The 20877-nt window shown below is 42.0% G+C and overlaps 1 protein-coding gene across 1 annotated transcript in view; it reads right to left on the bottom strand.

Annotated features, from left to right (window-relative positions):
* LOC135513391 (adhesion G protein-coupled receptor B3-like) overlaps positions 1-20877 on the bottom strand; it is a 143934-nt gene that overhangs the window by 59588 nt on the left and 63469 nt on the right. Inside the window, exons 7-8 of the mRNA XM_064936315.1 lie at positions 6304-6450; positions 750-825 (exon numbers count right to left, since the gene is read on the bottom strand). Of these exons, the coding sequence (XP_064792387.1) occupies positions 750-825; positions 6304-6450 (223 nt within the window). The remainder of the gene's footprint in view (positions 1-749; positions 826-6303; positions 6451-20877) is intronic.

The raw sequence follows: 20877 nt of genomic DNA, 5'->3' as shown, positions 1-20877 counted from the left end.
AGAGAGAAAGAGAGACAGAGAGAGACAGAGAGAGTGACAGAGAGACATAGAGAGAGACAGGGAGAGAGACAGAGAGAGAGACAGAGAGAGAAAGAGAGGGAGAGAGACAGAGAGACAGCGAGAGAGCGACAGAGAGAAACTCCCATATCTACTGGGTGAAATTCCACAGTGTGCCATCACAGCAGCAAGATTTGTGACCTGTTGCCACGAGAAAAGTGCAACCAGTGAAGAACAAACACCATTAAATACAGTAAATACAACCCATATTTATGCTTATTTATTTTATCTTGTGTCCTTTAACCATTTGTACATTGTTAAAACACCGTATATATAATATGACATTTGTAATGTCTTTATTGTTTTGAAACTTCTGTATGTGTAATGTTTACTGTTAATTTTGATTGTTTATTTCACTTTATATAATCACTTTATATATTATCTACCTCACTTGCTTTGGCAATGTTAACACGTTTCCCATGCCAATAAAGCCCCTTGAATTGAATTGAATTGAATTGAGAGAGACTGAGAGAGAGATATAGAGACAGAGAGCGAAGGAGTGACAGAGAGAGAGACAGAAAGAGAGGGAGAGAGAGACAGAGAGAGGAGTGACAGAGAGAAAGAGAGTGACAGAGAGAAAGAGAAAGAGATTGACAGAGTGACAGAGTGACAGAGTGCTAGAGAGAGAGAGAGAGAGAGAGACAGAGAGAGAGAGAGAGATGTTGATAGAGAAGATGTATGGCCCATCTTACCTTGGTGAAGGCAGCATCAGTCCCAGAGTCTTGTACAGGACAGTCCCCAGGATGAAAACAGGTGATCCATCCATGTCTGATGGGCAGAAGGAAATCAGTTCGGACACCGTTGGTTACAGGACAGTTTAGTTGTGGTAGTGGTTGTACAGTGTCTTATGAATGGGCTGGCCATCTGAAAGATGTAATGAACCTTAATAAACTCAACAACACCACAGCGCAGGGTCAACAGATAGTCATAAACCAACATATCAGGCCACAGACACAGACTAACTCTTAATGATGGGCTTGATTTGGAGCTATATTTGGCCAGGCAGCGAAACAAGCCACTTCACAACTTTCCTGCCAACAGCAACAGCTAAATTGTCCTCAACAATGAACCATTGATAAAGGGTAAGGGATGGTCCAATGAATCTTTGCCTGTAAGGCATTGGTCACTTCAAGACGTTCCTAATCAATCACCAAGCACTTCTGTAGAAATGCCACAAATAAAGCCTAGCACTCCTTTTATGTATTTGTGTTGTGCTGTTTCCGGGAGGTGCACTTGATTCAGAAGCCCTGTGGGTGGTGGGTGCACTTGATTCAGAAGCCCTGTGGGTGGTGGGTGCACTTGATTCAGAAGCCCTGTGGGTGGTGGGTGCACTTGATTCAGAAGCCCTGTGGGTGGTGGGTGCACTTGATTCAGAAGCCCTGTATACGGGTAAGCAAAGTGCTCCCATTTTGAACCATTTCATTGTGCCTACGGCTCCCACAACCTCGGCCACAGCATGGTTTGATACAAGCCTACATGAGACTTCATAACTCTTAAAACAATGACCAGAGAGAGACCGTCAACAGCAAATAAGTGTTTTTTTATGAGCGAGTTCATGTCTAAGTTTATTCAGCACTGTCAACACTGTTATTATTCAACGCTACTACAAAGCATAAAACTTGCTTCTCCTATCTTCCACTCGCTCTGCAATGAATGAGTAACGATGTGTATCGAGAGTCCTGCGTTTTTATTATTATTAGCAGCTTGTCCTGTCTATTTGAATATTGAGGAATATTTGCCTTTCTCTGATCATAGGAACAACATGAATTTGTGCCTGAGGCAGATGCTGTGCGACTCGAGTTTTGAAATCAGGTGGAAGACAGTGTCCCTTCTCTCTGGTCAGTCTCACCGGAGGAAAGGAAGGAGAGAGCAGGTGGAAGACAGTGTCTCCTCCCTCTGGTCAGTCTCACCGGAGGAAAGGAAGGAGAGAGCAGGTGGAAGACAGTGTCTCCTCTCTCTGGTCAGTCTCACTGGAGGAAAGGAAGGAGAGAGCAGGTGGAAGACAGTGTCTCCTCTCTCTGGTCAGTCTCACCGGAGGAAAGGAAGGAGAGAGCAGGTGGAAGACAGTGTCTCCTCTCTCTGGTCAGTCTCACCAGAGGAAAGGAAGGAGAGAGCAGGTGGAAGACAGTGTCTCCCTCTCTGGTCAGTCTCACCGGAGGAAAGGAAGGAGAGAGCAGGTGGAAGACAGTGTCTCCTCTCTCTGGTCAGTCTCACCGGAGGAAAGGAAGGAGAGAGCAGGTGGAAGACAGTGTCTCCTCTCTCTGGTCAGTCTCACCGGAGGAAAGGAAGGAGAGAGCAGGTGGAAGACAGTGTCTCCTCTCTCTGGTCAGTCTCACCGGAGGAAAGGAAGGAGAGAGTAGGTGGAAGACAGTGTCTCCCTCTCTGGTCAGTCTCACCAGAGGAAAGGAAGGAGAGAGCAGGTGGAAGACAGTGTCTCCTCTCTCTGGTCAGTCTCACCGGAGGAAAGGAAGGAGAGAGCAGGTGGAAGACAGTGTCTCCTCTCTCTGGTCAGTCTCACCGGAGGAAAGGAAGGAGAGAGCAGGTGGAAGACAGTGTCTCCTCTCTCTGGTCAGTCTCACCGGAGGAAAGGAAGGAGAGAGCAGGTGGAAGACAGTGCCTCCTCTCTCTGGTCAGTCTCACCAGAGGAAAGGAAGGAGAGAGCAGGTGGAAGACAATGTCTCCTCTCTCTGGTCAGTCTCACCAGAGGAAAGGAAGGAGAGAGCAGGTGGAAGACAGTGTCTCCTCTCTCTGGTCAGTCTCACCAGAGGAAAGGAAGGAGAGAGCAGGTGGAAGACAGTGTCTCCTCTCTCTGGTCAGTCTCACCGGAGGAAAGGAAGGAGAGAGCAGGACCGTGAGAGGAGGACCTTCTGCTGCTCTCTCTCTCCCTCTCACTGCTGAGACTAATGCCACGTTCAAAACAAATAGCAGACTTCCTACTTCAGTGCGTTCAGGACAACTGGGAACACTGAAAAAAACTAGATCCGATTGGAAAAAATATTTTGAATGGTCATCCAACTTGGAATTCCAAGTCGGAAACTCTGGCATCTTTCTAGGGCTCCGAATTTCTGACCTGAAGAGCACTCTTTGACTTCATTTTTTCCCCAGAGTTCCCCCAGTTGTCTTGAAAGCACCATGACCATCAGATGCAGGTACCATCAGTCTTGTAAAATAACATTTATGCAAGACACTTTCCCAACTGCTGTCATGTCACCCCGCTCCTCCGCACACTCCACTGGCTTCCAGTTGAAGCTCTCATCCACTACATGACCATGGGGCCTCCCTACGGAACAGCAAGAGGAACTGCCCCTCCCTACCTACCTGCCTACCTCCCTACCTGCTCATCCACTACATGACCATGGGGCCTCCCTACGGAACAGCAAGAGAAACTGCCCCTCCCTACCTACCTGCCTACCTGCTCATCCACTACATGACCATGGGGCCTCCCTACGGAACAGCAAGAGAAACTGCCCCTCCCTACCTGCCTACCTCCCTACCTGCTCATCCACTACATGACCATGGGGCCTCCCTACGGAACAGCAAGAGAAACTGCCCCTCACTACCTGCCTACCTCCCTACCTGCTCATCCACTACATGACCATGTGGCCTCCCTACGGAACAGCAAGAGGAACAGCCCCCCCCCCCTTAACTTCAGGCTATTCTCTAACCCCAACCCGAGGTCTCTTGGCCCTCCTACCCCTACGGGAGGGCAGCTTCCTCTCAGCCCAATCCAAGCTCTTCTCTGTCCTGGCACCCCAATGGTGAAACCAGCTTCCCCCTGAAGCTAGGACAGCAGAGTCCCCCCCCCGTAGCTCTGACTCAGCAGAGCCCCCCCCCCCTTGTAGCTACATTATTGAGGGGAAATGTACTTTCTATGCCTGTGATATGTGGTTGTCCCACCTAGCTATCTTGAGATGAATGCACTAACTGAAATCTAATATGTTCTGAAAAGAACAATATTGGCAGGCCAGTTATATAGCCAATATGCTGTGATAATGTGTTTGGCCTACTGCACAAACCTCATTCCTACAAAACTGTTTTTATTAGGTTAATGTTCCGTTTTTTAAGTCATGTTTTAAAAAGAATCTGAGCGGTGGATCTCGGCTTGCTTTTTGACTGCGAAAATGATCTTGACTCAGAAAAGGTTGGTGACCACTGCTGTAAGGCAGCGGAATGGAGGCTGTCGACACCTGTTGGAGCAGTTCTCTGGATCTCTGCTCCAAATGGAACCCTATTCCCTAGATAGGGCCCATAGGGCTCTGGTTAAAAGTACTGCACTATATAGGGATTAGGGTGCTACTTGGGAGGCTACCTGGATAGGTCTCCCTGCTAAACTTCTTGGCCACTCAGTAAGAGTGAGATGGTTTTCGGCGCTGAGTTAGAAAATCAACTGCCATTTTGTCTACCATTGATACAGTCCAGACACAACTGATTAAGCCAGTTAACCAAATTGTCTGTCACAGTCACTGTACTCTGGGCTCTGCACTGGCATGGGTTAACAGGATACAAACATCAGAGGAGGCTGCTGAGGGGAGGACGGCTCATAATAATGTCAGGAACGGAGCGAATTAAATGGCATCATCAAACACATGGAAACCCTGTGTTTGATACCATTCCACTACTGCTTTAAGCACTTTGAGATTTAAGGAAACTACAATATCGTTGGTTCTGCTTGTTTGCCAGGTCTCATTTACACAATTATTATCATAGAGTCATGGTAGATGTTGTCAATCACTGCCGTTGCCATTCTGTAGCTGGGTCATTCCTACCGTAAGGTGCCTTTTCTGTCTCCAGGAAATATCACTTCTTGTTTATTGTAAAATGTGGATCACAGAAGGAATTTAATATAAATTCAGATGTCCTTTTCCTTAAAAACACAAACATATCTTGAAAGGGACGTAGGTGTTTTTGCAATGTCCCTCTGTATTATTCATCAAATTCCATGACAAATATAAGCCACAAAATAATAAGTATTTAAAATCCATCTTCATTTATTTTATAGTCTTAGTTAAATTTTCTCTCATCAATAATGATTATTGTATTTATTATTATTTTATTTAAGATTATGCCCCTTCCATTTCAGAAAAATACCCTTTTCTACAACGACCCCACATTCAGGAAATGTCACCATTTCAATGGTAACAAAACAATAGTGCAAAGCTAAATAAATATAAACGCTCAGTTTTATCTATTTTTTATTTTTTTTTTAAATATTTTTCATGTTGTTAGTCTGTGTGTCCCAGTATTCAATTTCCACCCTGTTAGGCTAATTATAGAGAAAATTCCCAACGTTCACTATTTTGCTAGCTCAATCTTGCTCCACATTTCCACCCTGTTAGTTTCCACCCTGTTAGGGTTATGCACCTAACAGGTTGGAAAATGCACCTAAGTAAATAGGTGCCTGAGCTTGACCAATATGGTTTTCTGAAAATCAAACATCTCCTTTTTCTGATGGAATCATATTTGTATATATATACAGTTATACACTTCTTCCTCCATAAGTTATGATGTCCATAAGGCACAGAGGAGGAATGACCCAGCTAGTGCTGGCATTAGGGGCGGCAGGGTAGCCTAGTGGTTAGAGAGTTGGACTAGCAACCAGAAGGTTGCAAGTTCAAACTCACGAGCTGACAAGGTACAAATCTGTCGTTCTGCCCCTGAACAGGCAGTCAACCCACTGTACCTAGGCTGTCATTGAAAATAAGATTTTGTTCTTAACTGACTTGCCTAGTTAAAAAAAGATAAAAATTAGAAATGGAATGCTTGGTTTACAGTTGTACACCTCTAGAATGTTGGTCAAACTCCAGGCATTCTATTTTGATCAGTGGGGTCACATGATGGAGCAACAAAGGGGTCATTCTGGAGGAAGTAACTACACATAATCAGCCATGACTACTGGACATTTGGAAATGAACCAATTTCTTACTTCACGAGTTTCAAATGCTGCTCAGAATACAGTAAAAAACATGGTTAAACAGCCTGGAGAAGAGTCTCCTTATCCTGCTCCACCTCCTCCTCCCCATCTTCATCATCACCACTACCACCATATTCATCATCGTCATCATCATCATCATCATCACCACCACTAACCACCATATTCATCATCATCATCATTAGCACTACCACCAAATTCATCATCATCTTCATCATAATCATCACCACCATTAACCACCATATTCATCATATTCATCATCATCATCATCACCATCACCACCACCACCACCACCATCACCATCATGGTTGAGTTACCTGCAGACTGTGGTAGAAAGATGCCCTTGGGGATAACCACCTTGTCCTCAGAGTTCCTGGCCCAGTCCACCATGCCTTTACGTCCCTTCATAGGGAAGTTGATGTCAGTCATCACAGACAGTGCCGGGAGCCTCTGGATGCTGGCCACTGAGGGTGACAAAACAAGGGAGGGAATTAGTTTGGTTAGGTTTAGTTCATGTTGCATAAGATCTTGCAGTTTACTTATAGACAAGAAAGTTAGACAGATAACAAAACAATTACACCCAGGAACGGAATACATGAACAATATTATATTTTGCCATTTACAGGGTATGTTGTCCACACAAGATCACAAAACACTATTCAATTCAAAGGATTTATTGGCATGGGAAACATGTTAACATTGCCAAAGCAAGTGAAATAGATCATAAACAAAAGTGAAGTAAACAATCAGACATAGAACAGTAAACTTTACACTCACAACGACATTAAAGGAATAGAGTGACGTATCCTGTATGAGTGACAGGCAAAGGGAGGCTTCCTGACTTTTCAAAAATCATCTATACAGCCCGAGATCTTCTCTTGATAAAACCTCAGTGCTTTCTGAGGCTGTTGTTGCTCCACAGAATATGACTTCAGCCTCCAGACACACTCTCAGTTCCCACCATGTACTTGCTAACTTGTAAATAGTGTGAAGTTAGGTTCACACACTGAGTGTCAGAAAGACATGGCTGTAGCACAGACCTGGGTTCAAATACTATTTAATATATGTTCAAATACTTTATATGGGTTCGATTGAGCTTCGCTGGTCTAACGAACCAATTTAAATGTCCCCAAACTGCAAACCCCACCCATCTGGCACCCCAGGCAGACTCAAGCAAAGGCTCAAAGTATTTGAACGATTCCAATTTAATATTTGAACTCAGGTCTGCTGGAGCATCAGTGCAATGTGAATCTCCATCACCCCATATGCTGATGGAACTCGTTAACAATCAGTGCTTCATTTGAGCCGGATCCTACTTTCCCGGATCCAGTACCGACATGAGAAACAAAAGACTGTTTTCATATAAACATGTGAATAAAAGGGATCAGAGTTCAGTCCAGCTGCCTCGTCCCTAATTCTCCTGCCCCCGAAAATAAACAACATGTGAAGACGCCTATTTTCAGCCCGAACCTGATATTCTAAGAATTCATTTGTGTTGTGCCGGCCCGGGATTACGGTTTGCACAACATTATAGGCAAGTTTGAGAGCAAGGCGTGGCTGGTGCTGTGGTGAGAGAGAGAGGCACACTTGTATCTCACACAGAACTCGAATGAGGTTCCCTTTCTATGATCGCTCTCCCTCTCTCTGCGAGACATGAGCCTGCGACTCTCATCTCTCCAGCAATGCACTTCATTTCTTCCTTATAGAGTCAAAGCCGTGGCAAGGATGCTGGAGGAGTTATAGAATTACTGCAGTCAGTTCAGAAAGAAATGAAATGCTACAGAATACTACACCAGGTGTAGGATTATAATTTAGACACAGAGGATTAATAGCTTCTTTAAAAAAATTGCCTAGCTGTGGATTGTGTTCATGTAACCCAATCACAAAGCATATAGAGATCTAGGTTGTAACCTCATATAAATATCTTGGAATTTTAATTGATGACGGCCTCTTTTTAAAAATTGCATATTCAACAATTTACAAAAAAAAATTGAAGCTGAAATTGGGATTTTATTTTAGGAATAAGGTCTGTTTTTCTTTTGAAGCCAGAAGGAGGCTCGTATCAGCTACATTTATGCCTTTACTAGACTATGGGGATATTTTATATATGAATGCTTCCACTCAGTGTTTGAGATCAATTGGCACTCTTTACCATGGGACTTTGAGATATATTTTAAACTGCAAAACCCTTACACACCACTGCACTTTGTATACCAGGGTTGGCTGGCCTTCTCTAGTCACTTGTAGGCTCAGGCACTGGTATACTTTTATTTACAAAGCCATTTTGGGGTTACTACCTTTTTATTTGTGCATTTTTATTGTTCAGAAATGTGGTGGGTCGTCTCTTCGTTCGCTGGACTTTATCCTGCTAACTGTACCAAATGTCCCAACTGAATTTGGTAAAAGGGCTTTTATGTGCTCTGTGCCATCGTCTTGGAAAACATTACAAAATACTTTTAAACTGGAAGAACTTGTCCTGATTGGTGTTTTTAAACCATTGATGAAGGATTTTGAGGCTGCTTCCCTGACCTGTCAATATTTTTAATTTGCTGTTTTATACTCTTGTGAATTCAATGGTTTTTACTAGATTACTTGTAGTTTTTTATGTTGTCTGTAATTGTTCTGTAATAACTTGGTGCTGCCTATCTTGGCCAGGGCGCTCTTGAAAAAGAGATTTTAATCTCAATGAGCTTTTCCTGGTTAAATGAAGGTTAAATAAATAAAATAGCCAGGGAATGCACGGAAAATCTGTCAGTAAACAGCATGCAGCCAGAACCAGGCTTTCACAACATTTCAAATACAATTGTGGAAAAACACAGGTCAGAAAGCAAATGGCTCCTACCTAAAGGAGAAGACTCTAATCTGACTGTAGACCATTGAAATATTTGATAAACTTCCAAATAGGCCTACTGAGCAAACATTGTTTTACAAAGTAAAACAAGAGAGACAGGCTTTCAGCATGAGAGTTTTGGCCATCAGCGGCCAGTGAGCTGTGCATCATTGGGTGAGTCAGTGAAACTGGAAAGCTTTTCTAGGCCTGTCATTTCCTCCTCATATTGTACAATACGTCTCCACACACCTAGGCCCAGGCTATTGATGGATTCAAGATGAGGTCGTTTTGATTGATCTCACTTTGTCAGTGTCAAAGTAGCCTGTCATTTCCTCCTCATATTGTACAATACGTCTCCACACACCTAGGCCCAGGCTATTGATGGATTCAAGATGAGGTCATTTCCATCATTTGTGCTGTATAAAACAATATTATTTTAATGTAATATAAAATGATGTACAATTGCACGAAATGTCTTTATAAAAGGCAGTTCTTCTTGGAGACTGACTTTAATGGTGGAGTCTGACTTTAATGGTGGAGTCTGACTTTAATAGTGGAGTCTGACTTTAATGGTGGAGTCTGACTTTAATGGTGGAGTCTGACTTTAATGGTGGAGTCTGACTTTAATAGTGGAGTCTGACTTTAATGGTGGAGTCTGACTTTAATAGTGGAGTCTGACTTTATTGGTGGGAGTCTGACTTTATTGGTGGGAGTCTGACTTTAATAGTGGAGTCTGACTTTAATAGTAGAGTCTGACTTTAATAGTAGAGTCTGACTTTAATAGTGGAGTCTGACTTTATTGGTGGGAGTCTGACTTTATTGGTGGGAGTCTGACTTTAATAGTGGAGTCTGACTTTAATAGTAGAGTCTGACTTTAAAAGTAGAGTCTGACTTTAATAGTAGAGTCTGGCTTTAATAGTGGAGTCTGACTTTATTGGTGGGAGTCTGACTTTATTGGTGGGAGTCTGACTTTAATAGTAGAGTCCGACTTTAATAGTAGAGTCTGACTTTAATAGTAGAGTCTGACTTTAATAATGGAGTCCGACTTTAATAGTGGAGTCTGATTTTAATAATGGAGTCTGACTTTAATAGTAGAGTCTGACTTTAATAGTGGAGTCTGACTTTAATAGTGGAGTCTGACTTTAATAGTGGAGTCTGACTTTATTGGTGGAGTCTGACTTTAATGGTGGATTCTGACTTTAATGGTGGAGTCTGACTTTAATAGTAGAGTCTGAATTTAATAGTAGAGTCTGAATTTAATAGTAGAGTCCGATTTAAATAGTAGAGTCTGACTTTAATAGTAGAGTCTGACTTTAATAGTGGAGTCCAACTTTAATAGTGGAGTCTGACTTTAATAGTGGAGTCTGACTTTAATAGTAGAGTCTGACTTTAATAGTAGAGTCTGACTTTAATAGTGGAGTCTGACTTTAATAGTGGAGTCTGACTTTAATGGTGGAGTCTGACTTTAATGGCGGAGTCTGACTTTAATAGTGGAGTCTGACTTTAATAGTGGAGTCTGACTTTAATGGTGGAGTCTGACTTTAATGGTGGAGTCTGACTTTAATAGTGGAGTCTGACTTTAATAGTGGAATCTGACTTTAATGGTGGAGTCTGACTTTAATGGCGGAGTCTGACTTTAATAGTAGAGTCTGACTTTAATAGTGGAGTCTGACTTTCATGGTGGAGTCTGACTTTAATGGTGGAGTCTGACTTTAATAGTGGAGTCTGACTTTAATAGTGGAGTCTGACTTTAATAGTGGAGTCTGATTTTAATAATGGAGTTTGACTTTAATAGTGGAGTCTGACTTTAATAGTAGAGTCTGACTTTAATAGTGGAGTCTGACTTTAATAGTAGAGTCTGACTTTAATAGTAGAGTCTGACTTTAATAGTGGAGTCTGACTTTAATAGTAGAGTCTGACTTTAATAGTGGAGTCTGACTTTAATGGTGGAGTCTGACTTTAATGGTGGAGTCTGACTTTAATAGTGGAGTCTGACTTTAATAGTGGAGTCTGATTTTAATAATGGAGTCTGACTTTAATAGTGGAGTCTGACTTTAATAGTAGAGTCTGACTTTAATAGTAGAGTCTGACTTTAATAGTAGTGTCTGACTTTAATAGTGGAGTCTGACTTTAATAGTGGAGTCTGACTTCAATGGTGGAGTCTGACTTTAATGGTGGAGTCTGACATTAATGGTGGAGTCTGACTTTAATGGTGGAGTCTGACATTAATGGTGGAGTCTGACTTTATTGGTGGAGTCTGACTTTAATAGTAGAGTTTGACTTTATTGGTGGAGTCTGACTTTAATAGTGGAGTCTGACTTTAATAGTGGAGTCTGACTTTAATAGTGGAGTCTGACTTTAATAGTAGACTCTGACTTTATTGGTGGAGTCTGACTTTAATAGTGGAGTCTGACTTTAATAGTAGACTCTGACTTTATTGGTGGAGTCTGACTTTAATAGTGGAGTCTGACTTTAATAGTAGAGTCTGACTTTAATAGTGGAGTCTGACTTTAATAGTAGAGTCTGACTTTAATAGTGGAGTCTGACTTTAATGGTGGAGTCTGACTTTAATGGCGGAGTCTGACTTTAATAGTGGAGTCTGACTTTAATAGTGGAGTCTGACTTTAATGGTGGAGTCTGACTTTAATGGTGGAGTCTGACTTTAATAGTGGAGTCTGACTTTAATAGTGGAGTCTGACTTTAATGTTGGAGTCTGACTTTAATGGCGGAGTCTGACTTTAATAGTAGAGTCTGACTTTAATAGTGGAGTCTGACTTTCATGGTGGAGTCTGACTTTAATGGTGGAGTCTGACTTTAATAGTGGAGTCTGACTTTAATAGTGGAGTCTGACTTTAATAGTGGAGTCTGATTTTAATAATGGAGTCTGACTTTAATAGTGGAGTCTGACTTTAATAGTAGAGTCTGACTTTAATAGTGGAGTCTGACTTTAATAGTAGAGTCTGACTTTAATAGTGGAGTCTGACTTTAATAGTGGAGTCTGACTTTAATAGTGGAGTCTGACTTTAATAGTGGAGTCTGACTTCAATGGTGGAGTCTGACTTTAATGGTGGAGTCTGACATTAATGGTGGAATCTGACTTTAATAGTGGAGTCTGACTTTATTGGTGGAGTCTGACTTTATTGGTGGAGTCTGACTTTAATAGTGGAGTCTGATTTTAATAATGGAGTCTGACTTTAATAGTGGAGTCTGACTTTAATAGTAGAGTCTGACTTTAATAGTGGAGTCTGACTTTAATAGTAGAGTCTGACTTTAATAGTGGAGTCTGACTTTAATAGTGGAGTCTGATTTTAATAATGGAGTCTGACTTTAATAGTGGAGTCTGACTTTAATAGTAGAGTCTGACTTTAAAAGTAGAGTCTGACTTTAATAGTAGAGTCTGGCTTTAATAGTGGAGTCTGACTTTATTGGTGGGAGTCTGACTTTATTGGTGGGAGTCTGACTTTAATAGTAGAGTCCGACTTTAATAGTAGAGTCTGACTTTAATAGTAGAGTCTGACTTTAATAATGGAGTCCGACTTTAATAGTGGAGTCTGATTTTAATAATGGAGTCTGACTTTAATAGTAGAGTCTGACTTTAATAGTGGAGTCTGACTTTAATAGTGGAGTCTGACTTTAATAGTGGAGTCTGACTTTATTGGTGGAGTCTGACTTTAATGGTGGATTCTGACTTTAATGGTGGAGTCTGACTTTAATAGTAGAGTCTGAATTTAATAGTAGAGTCTGAATTTAATAGTAGAGTCCGATTTAAATAGTAGAGTCTGACTTTAATAGTAGAGTCTGACTTTAATAGTGGAGTCCAACTTTAATAGTGGAGTCTGACTTTAATAGTGGAGTCTGACTTTAATAGTAGAGTCTGACTTTAATAGTAGAGTCTGACTTTAATAGTGGAGTCTGACTTTAATAGTGGAGTCTGACTTTAATGGTGGAGTCTGACTTTAATGGCGGAGTCTGACTTTAATAGTGGAGTCTGACTTTAATAGTGGAGTCTGACTTTAATGGTGGAGTCTGACTTTAATGGTGGAGTCTGACTTTAATAGTGGAGTCTGACTTTAATAGTGGAATCTGACTTTAATGGTGGAGTCTGACTTTAATGGCGGAGTCTGACTTTAATAGTAGAGTCTGACTTTAATAGTGGAGTCTGACTTTCATGGTGGAGTCTGACTTTAATGGTGGAGTCTGACTTTAATAGTGGAGTCTGACTTTAATAGTGGAGTCTGACTTTAATAGTGGAGTCTGATTTTAATAATGGAGTTTGACTTTAATAGTGGAGTCTGACTTTAATAGTAGAGTCTGACTTTAATAGTGGAGTCTGACTTTAATAGTAGAGTCTGACTTTAATAGTAGAGTCTGACTTTAATAGTGGAGTCTGACTTTAATAGTAGAGTCTGACTTTAATAGTGGAGTCTGACTTTAATGGTGGAGTCTGACTTTAATGGTGGAGTCTGACTTTAATAGTGGAGTCTGACTTTAATAGTGGAGTCTGATTTTAATAATGGAGTCTGACTTTAATAGTGGAGTCTGACTTTAATAGTAGAGTCTGACTTTAATAGTAGAGTCTGACTTTAATAGTAGTGTCTGACTTTAATAGTGGAGTCTGACTTTAATAGTGGAGTCTGACTTCAATGGTGGAGTCTGACTTTAATGGTGGAGTCTGACATTAATGGTGGAGTCTGACTTTAATGGTGGAGTCTGACATTAATGGTGGAGTCTGACTTTATTGGTGGAGTCTGACTTTAATAGTAGAGTTTGACTTTATTGGTGGAGTCTGACTTTAATAGTGGAGTCTGACTTTAATAGTGGAGTCTGACTTTAATAGTGGAGTCTGACTTTAATAGTAGACTCTGACTTTATTGGTGGAGTCTGACTTTAATAGTGGAGTCTGACTTTAATAGTAGACTCTGACTTTATTGGTGGAGTCTGACTTTAATAGTGGAGTCTGACTTTAATAGTAGAGTCTGACTTTAATAGTGGAGTCTGACTTTAATAGTAGAGTCTGACTTTAATAGTGGAGTCTGACTTTAATGGTGGAGTCTGACTTTAATGGCGGAGTCTGACTTTAATAGTGGAGTCTGACTTTAATAGTGGAGTCTGACTTTAATGGTGGAGTCTGACTTTAATGGTGGAGTCTGACTTTAATAGTGGAGTCTGACTTTAATAGTGGAGTCTGACTTTAATGTTGGAGTCTGACTTTAATGGCGGAGTCTGACTTTAATAGTAGAGTCTGACTTTAATAGTGGAGTCTGACTTTCATGGTGGAGTCTGACTTTAATGGTGGAGTCTGACTTTAATAGTGGAGTCTGACTTTAATAGTGGAGTCTGACTTTAATAGTGGAGTCTGATTTTAATAATGGAGTCTGACTTTAATAGTGGAGTCTGACTTTAATAGTAGAGTCTGACTTTAATAGTGGAGTCTGACTTTAATAGTAGAGTCTGACTTTAATAGTGGAGTCTGACTTTAATAGTGGAGTCTGACTTTAATAGTGGAGTCTGACTTTAATAGTGGAGTCTGACTTCAATGGTGGAGTCTGACTTTAATGGTGGAGTCTGACATTAATGGTGGAATCTGACTTTAATAGTGGAGTCTGACTTTATTGGTGGAGTCTGACTTTATTGGTGGAGTCTGACTTTAATAGTGGAGTCTGATTTTAATAATGGAGTCTGACTTTAATAGTGGAGTCTGACTTTAATAGTAGAGTCTGACTTTAATAGTGGAGTCTGACTTTAATAGTAGAGTCTGACTTTAATAGTGGAGTCTGACTTTAATAGTGGAGTCTGATTTTAATAATGGAGTCTGACTTTAATAGTGGAGTCTGACTTTAATAGTAGAGTCTGACTTTAATAGTAGAGTCTGACTTTAATAGTGGAGTCTGACTTTAATAGTGGAGTCTGACTTTAATAGTGGAGTCTGATTTTAATAATGGAGTCTGACTTTAATAGTGGAGTCTGACTTTAATAGTGGAGTCTGACTTTAATAGTAGAGTCTGACTTTATTGGTGGAGACCGCGTATATAAACTTCCCTGCAATGACAGCTTCTCTGCCACTCCGTTTCCAATCCCCTTTCAGGCTCCAGCAATTAGGAAAGACATTGTCTCTGTCTCAAATGGCACTGATAGTGCTTTGGCTATAAGCAGTGCAAGAATTAGGGAACAGGGTGCCATTTGGGACGCAAAACACTTTGTGTATAAAATAATGTGTAATAGGATTACCAGTGTTTTGTTAAGATTGAGAGTTATCCTCTCTGTCTGAAGCCAAATTTATCCCATACATTATTTATTTGGCTCAAAGGCATTTCAAACTATGTTCATTTTCATAATAAAGAATGAATACATTTCTAATCAAAATAAGATGTTTGTAATCTACTTCCATTGTCCAATCTACTTCATATCAAAAGCTTTCACACATGACTGTAGACTCTACAACACTCAGACATGACGGTAGACTGTACAACACTCAGACATGACGGTAGACTGTACAACACTCAGACATGACTGTAGACTGTACAACACTCAGACATGACGGTAGACTGTACAACACTCAGACATGCCTGTAAACTGTACAACACTCAGACATGACTGTAGACTGTACAACACTCAGACATGACTGTAGACTGTACATCACTCAGACATGACTGTAGACTGTACAACACTCAGACATGACTGTAGACTGTACAACACTCAGACATGACTGTAGACTGTACAACACTCAGACATGACTGTAGACTGTACAACACTCAGACATGAATGTAAACTGTGCAACACTGACACACCAAAATCAAAGATCTGATTTAAAATTTACCAAAGCTGGAGAGGTAATCTATATCAATACCTACTTTATCATTACGCTGCATCTCTGCTGTCCTACAGAGCTAACGGTCCTAACCCTACACCAAGGAGTTGATGACATGGTCCTAGCCCCAGTCCTAACCCTACACCAAGGGGTTGATTTCATGGTCCTAGCCCCAGTCCTAACCCTACACCAAGGGGTTGATGACATGGTCCTAGCCCCAGTTCTAACACTACACCAAGGGGTTGATGACATGGTCCTAGCCCCAGTCCTAACCCTACACCAAGGGGTTGATGACATGGTCCTAGCCCCAGTCCTAACCCTACACCAAGGGGTTGATGACATGGTCCTAGTCCCAGTCCTAACCCTATACCAAGGGGTTGATGACATGGTCCTAGCCCCAGTCCTAACCCTACACCAAGGGGTTGATGACATGGTCCTAGCCCCAGTCCTAACCCTACACCAAGGGGTTGATGACATGGTCCTAGTCCCAGTCCTAACCCTATACCAAGGGGTTGATGACATGGTCCTAGCCCCAGTCCTAACCCTACACCAAGGGGTTGATGACATGGTCCTAGCCCCAGTCCTAACCCTACACCAGGGGGTTGAAGACATGGTACTAGCCCCAGTCCTAACCCTACACCAAGGGGTTGATGACATGGTCCTAGCCCCAGTCATAACCCTACACCAAGGGGTTGATGACATGGTCCTAGCCCCAGTCATAACCCTACACCAGGGGGTTGATGACATGGTCCTAGCCCCAGTCATAACCCTACACCAAGGGGTTGATGACATGGTCCTAGCCCCAGTCATAACCCTACACCAAGGGGTTGATAACATGGTCCTAGCCCCAGTCCTAGCACTACACCAAGGGGTTGATGACATGGTCCTAGCCCCAGTCATAACCCTACACCAAGGGGTTGATAACATGGTCCTAGCCCCAGTCCTAGCACTACACCAAGGGGTTGATGACATGGTCCTAGCCCCAGTCATAACCCTACACCAAGGGGTTGATGACATGGTCCTAGCCCCAGTCCTAACCCTACACCAAGGGGTTGATGACATGGTCCTAGCCCCAGTCCTAACCCTACACCAAGGGGTTGATAACATGGTCCTAGCCCCAGTCCTAACCCTACACCAAGGGGTTGATGACATGGTCCTAGCCCCAGTCCTAACCCTACACCAGGGGGTTGATGACATGGTCCTAGTCCCAGTCCTAACCCTACACCAAGGGGTTGATGACATGGTCCTAGCCCCAGTCCTAACCCTACACCAGGGGGTTGATGACATGGTCCTAGTCCCAGTCCTAACCCTACACCAGGGGGTTGATGACAGTCTGGTGGTACTACAGTCTGATGGTACTACAGTCTGGTGGTACTACAGTCTGGTGGTACTACAGTCTGATGGTACTACAGTCTGGTGGTACTACAGTCTGATGGTACTACAGTCTGGTGGTACTACAGTCTGGTGGTACTACAGTCTGATGGTACTACAGTCTGGTGGTACTACAGTCTGATGGTACTACAGTCTGATGGTACTACAGTCTGGTGGTACTACAGTCTGGTGGTACTACAGTCTGATGGTACTACAGTCTGGTGGTACTACAGTCTGGTGGTACTACAGTCTGGTGGTACTACATTCTTATGGTACTACAGTCACGTGGTACTACAGTCTGGTGGTACTAGAGTCTGATGTTACTATATTCTTATGGTACTATAGTCTGGTGTTACTATAGTCTCGTGGTACTACAGTCTGATGGTACTACAGCATGGTGGTACTACAGTCTGAGGTTACTACATTCGTATGGTACTACAGTCAAGTGGTACTACAGTCTGGTGGTACTACAGTCTGATGTTACTACATTCTTTTGGTACTACAGTCTGATGGTACTATAGTCTGGTGGTACTATAGTCTGGTGGTGCTACAGCATAGTGGTACTACAGTCTGAGGGTACTACAGTCTGGTGGTACTACAGTCTGATATTACTACATTCTTATGGTACTACAGTCAAGTGGTACTACAGTCTGATGGTATTACATTCTTATGGTACTACAGTCAGGTGGTACTACAGTCTGATGGTACTATAGTCTGGTGGTACTACAGTCTGATGGTACTATAGTCTGGTGGTACTACAGCATGGTGGTACTACAGTCAGGTGGTACTACAGTCTGATGTTACTACATTCTTATGGTACTACAGTTGGGTGGTACTACAGTCAGGTGGTACTACAGTCTGATGGTATTACATTCTTATGGTACTACAGCAATGTGGTACTACAGTCTGATGGTACTATAGTCTGTATTATAGTCACTGGGGGCAAACTACCTGCCCTCCAGGACACCTACACCACCCGATGTCACAGGAAGGCCATAAAGATCATCAAGGACAACAACCACCTGAGCCACTGCCTGTTCACCCCGCTATCATCCAGAAGGCGAGGTCAGTACAGGTGCATCAAAGTTGGGACCGAGAGACTGAAAAACAGCTTCTATCTCAAGCCCATCAGACTGTTAAACAGCCACCACTAACATTGAGTGGCTGCTGCCAACACACTGACTCAACTCCAGCCACTTTAATAATGGGAATTGATGGGAATTGATGTAAAATATATCACTAGCCACTTTAAACAATGCTACTTAATTAATATAATGTTTACATACCCTACATTATTCATCTCATATGTATACGTATATACTGTACTCTATATCATCTACTGCATCTTTATGTAATACATGTATCACTATCCACTTTAACTATGCCACTTTGTTTACATACTCATCTCATATGTACAGTATATGCTGTACTCGATACCATCTACTGTATCTTGCCTATGCCGCTCTGTACCATCACTCATTCATATATCTTTATGTACATATTCTTTATCCCCATGTTAGGGAAATAACCTATTAGTAGAATAACCTGTTAGGGGAATAACCTGTTAGTAGAATAACCTGTTAGGGGAATAACCTGTTAGGGGAATAACCTGTTAGTAGAATAACCTGTTAGGGAAATAACCTGTTAGTAGAATAACCTGTTAGGGGAATAACCTGTTAGTATAATAACCTGTTAGGGGAATAACCTGTTAGGGGAATAACCTGTTAGTAGAATAACCTGTTAGGGAAGTAACCTATTAGTAGAATAACCGGGTAGTAGAATAACCTGTTAGTAGAATAACCTGTTAGTATAATAACCTGTTAGGGGAATAACCTGTTAGGGGAATAACCTGTTAGTAGAATAACCTGTTAGGGAAGTAACCTACTGGTAGAATAACCTGTTAGTAGAATAACCTGTTAGTAGAATAACCTGTTAGTAGAATAACCTGTTCGGGAATAACCTGTTAGTAGAATAACATGTTAGGGGAATAACCTGTTAGTATAATAACCTGTTAGTAGAATAACCTGTTAGGGGAATAACCTGTTAGTAGAATAACCTGTTAGGGGAATAACCTGTTAGTAGAAAAACCTGTTAGGGGAATAACCTGTTAGTAGAATAACCTGTGTGTAAATGTAATAATCTGCTGCTGTATTTTGTCTGTTATCTGTGATGGTTTTGTTTGTCTTGTATAGTTTCTTAATCATTGTGCCTAAACTGTATGTGTAACCATGTATACGCAGGGCCCAGCTGTAAAAGAGACCTTGGTCTCAGTCTGTTTTCCTTGTTGAAATAAAGGTATAATACATCATGGTGGTTCTACAGTCTGATGGTACTACAGCATGGTGGTTCTACAGTCTGATGGTACTACAGTCTGATGGTACTATGGAACATTTGAACATCTTGGCCATGTTCTGTTATAATCTCCATCCGGCACAGCCGGAAGAGGACTAGCCACCCCACATATGCTCTCTCCAATTCTCTTTCTTTCTCTCTCTCGGAGGACCTGAGCCCTAGGACCATGCCCCAGGACTACCTGACATGATGACTCCTTGCTGTCCCCAGTCCACCTGGCCGTGCTGCTGCTCCACTTTCAACTGTTCTGCCTTATTATTATTCGACCATGCTGGTCATTTATGAACATTTGAACTTCTTGGCAATGTTCTGTTATAATCTCTACCCGGCACAGCCAGAAGAGGACTGGCCACCCCACATAGCCTGGTTCCTCTCTAGGTTTCTTCCTAGGTTTTGGCCTTTCTAGGGAGTTTTTCCTAACCACCGTGCTTCTACACCTGCATTGCTTGCTTTTTGGGGTTTTAGGCTGGGTTTCTGTACAGCACTTTGAGATATCAGCTGATGTACGAAGGGCTATATAAATACATTTGATTTGATTTGATACTACAGCATGGTGGTTCTACAGTCTGATGGTACTACATCATGGTGGTTCTACAGTGTGATGGTACTACATCATGGTGGTTCTACAGTGTGATGGTACTACATCATGGTGGTTCTACAGTGTGATGGTACTACAGCATGGTGGTTCTACAGTGTGATGGTTCTACAGTCTGACGATACTACATCATGGTGGTTCTACAGTGTGATGGTACTACAGTCTGATGGTACTACAGTCTGATGGTACTACATCATGGTGGTTCTACAGTCTGATGGTACTACATAATGGTGGTTCTACAGTCTGATGGTACTACAGTCTGATGGTACTACATCATGGCGGTTCTACAGTCTGATGGTACTACATAATGGTGGTTCTACAGTCTGATGGTACTACAGTCTGGTGGTACTACATCATGGTGGTTCTACAGTCTGATGGTACTACATAATGGTGGTTCTACAGTCTGATGGTATTACAGTCTGATGGTACTACAGTCTGATGGTACTACATCATGGTGGTTCTACAGTCTGATGGTACTACATAATGGTGGTTCTACAGTCTGATGGTACTACATCATGGTGGTCCTTCAGTCTGATGGTACTACATCATGGTGGTTCTACAGTCTGATGGTACTACAGCATGGTGGTTCTACAGTCTGATGGTACTACAGCATGGTGGTTCTGCAGTCTGATGGTACTATATCAATGGTGGTTCTACAGTCTGATGGTACTACAGTCTGATGGTACTACAGTCTGATGGTACTACATCATGGTGATTCTACAGTCTGATGGTACTACATCATGGTGATTCTACAGTCTGATGGTACTACATAATGGTGGTCCTTCAGTCTGATGGTACTACATCATGGTGGTTCTACAGTCTGATGGTACTACATCATGGTGGTCCTTCAGTCTGATGGTACTTCATCATGGTGGTTCTACAGTCTGATGGTACTACAGCATGGTGGTTCTACAGTCTGATGGTACTACAGTCTG

This window comes from Oncorhynchus masou, chromosome 24, assembly GCF_036934945.1.
Source record: "Oncorhynchus masou masou isolate Uvic2021 chromosome 24, UVic_Omas_1.1, whole genome shotgun sequence".
Taxonomy (NCBI): domain Eukaryota; kingdom Metazoa; phylum Chordata; class Actinopteri; order Salmoniformes; family Salmonidae; genus Oncorhynchus; species Oncorhynchus masou.
The sequence above is the reverse complement of the archived record's forward strand: the minus strand, read 5'-3'. Positions and strand labels throughout refer to the sequence as shown.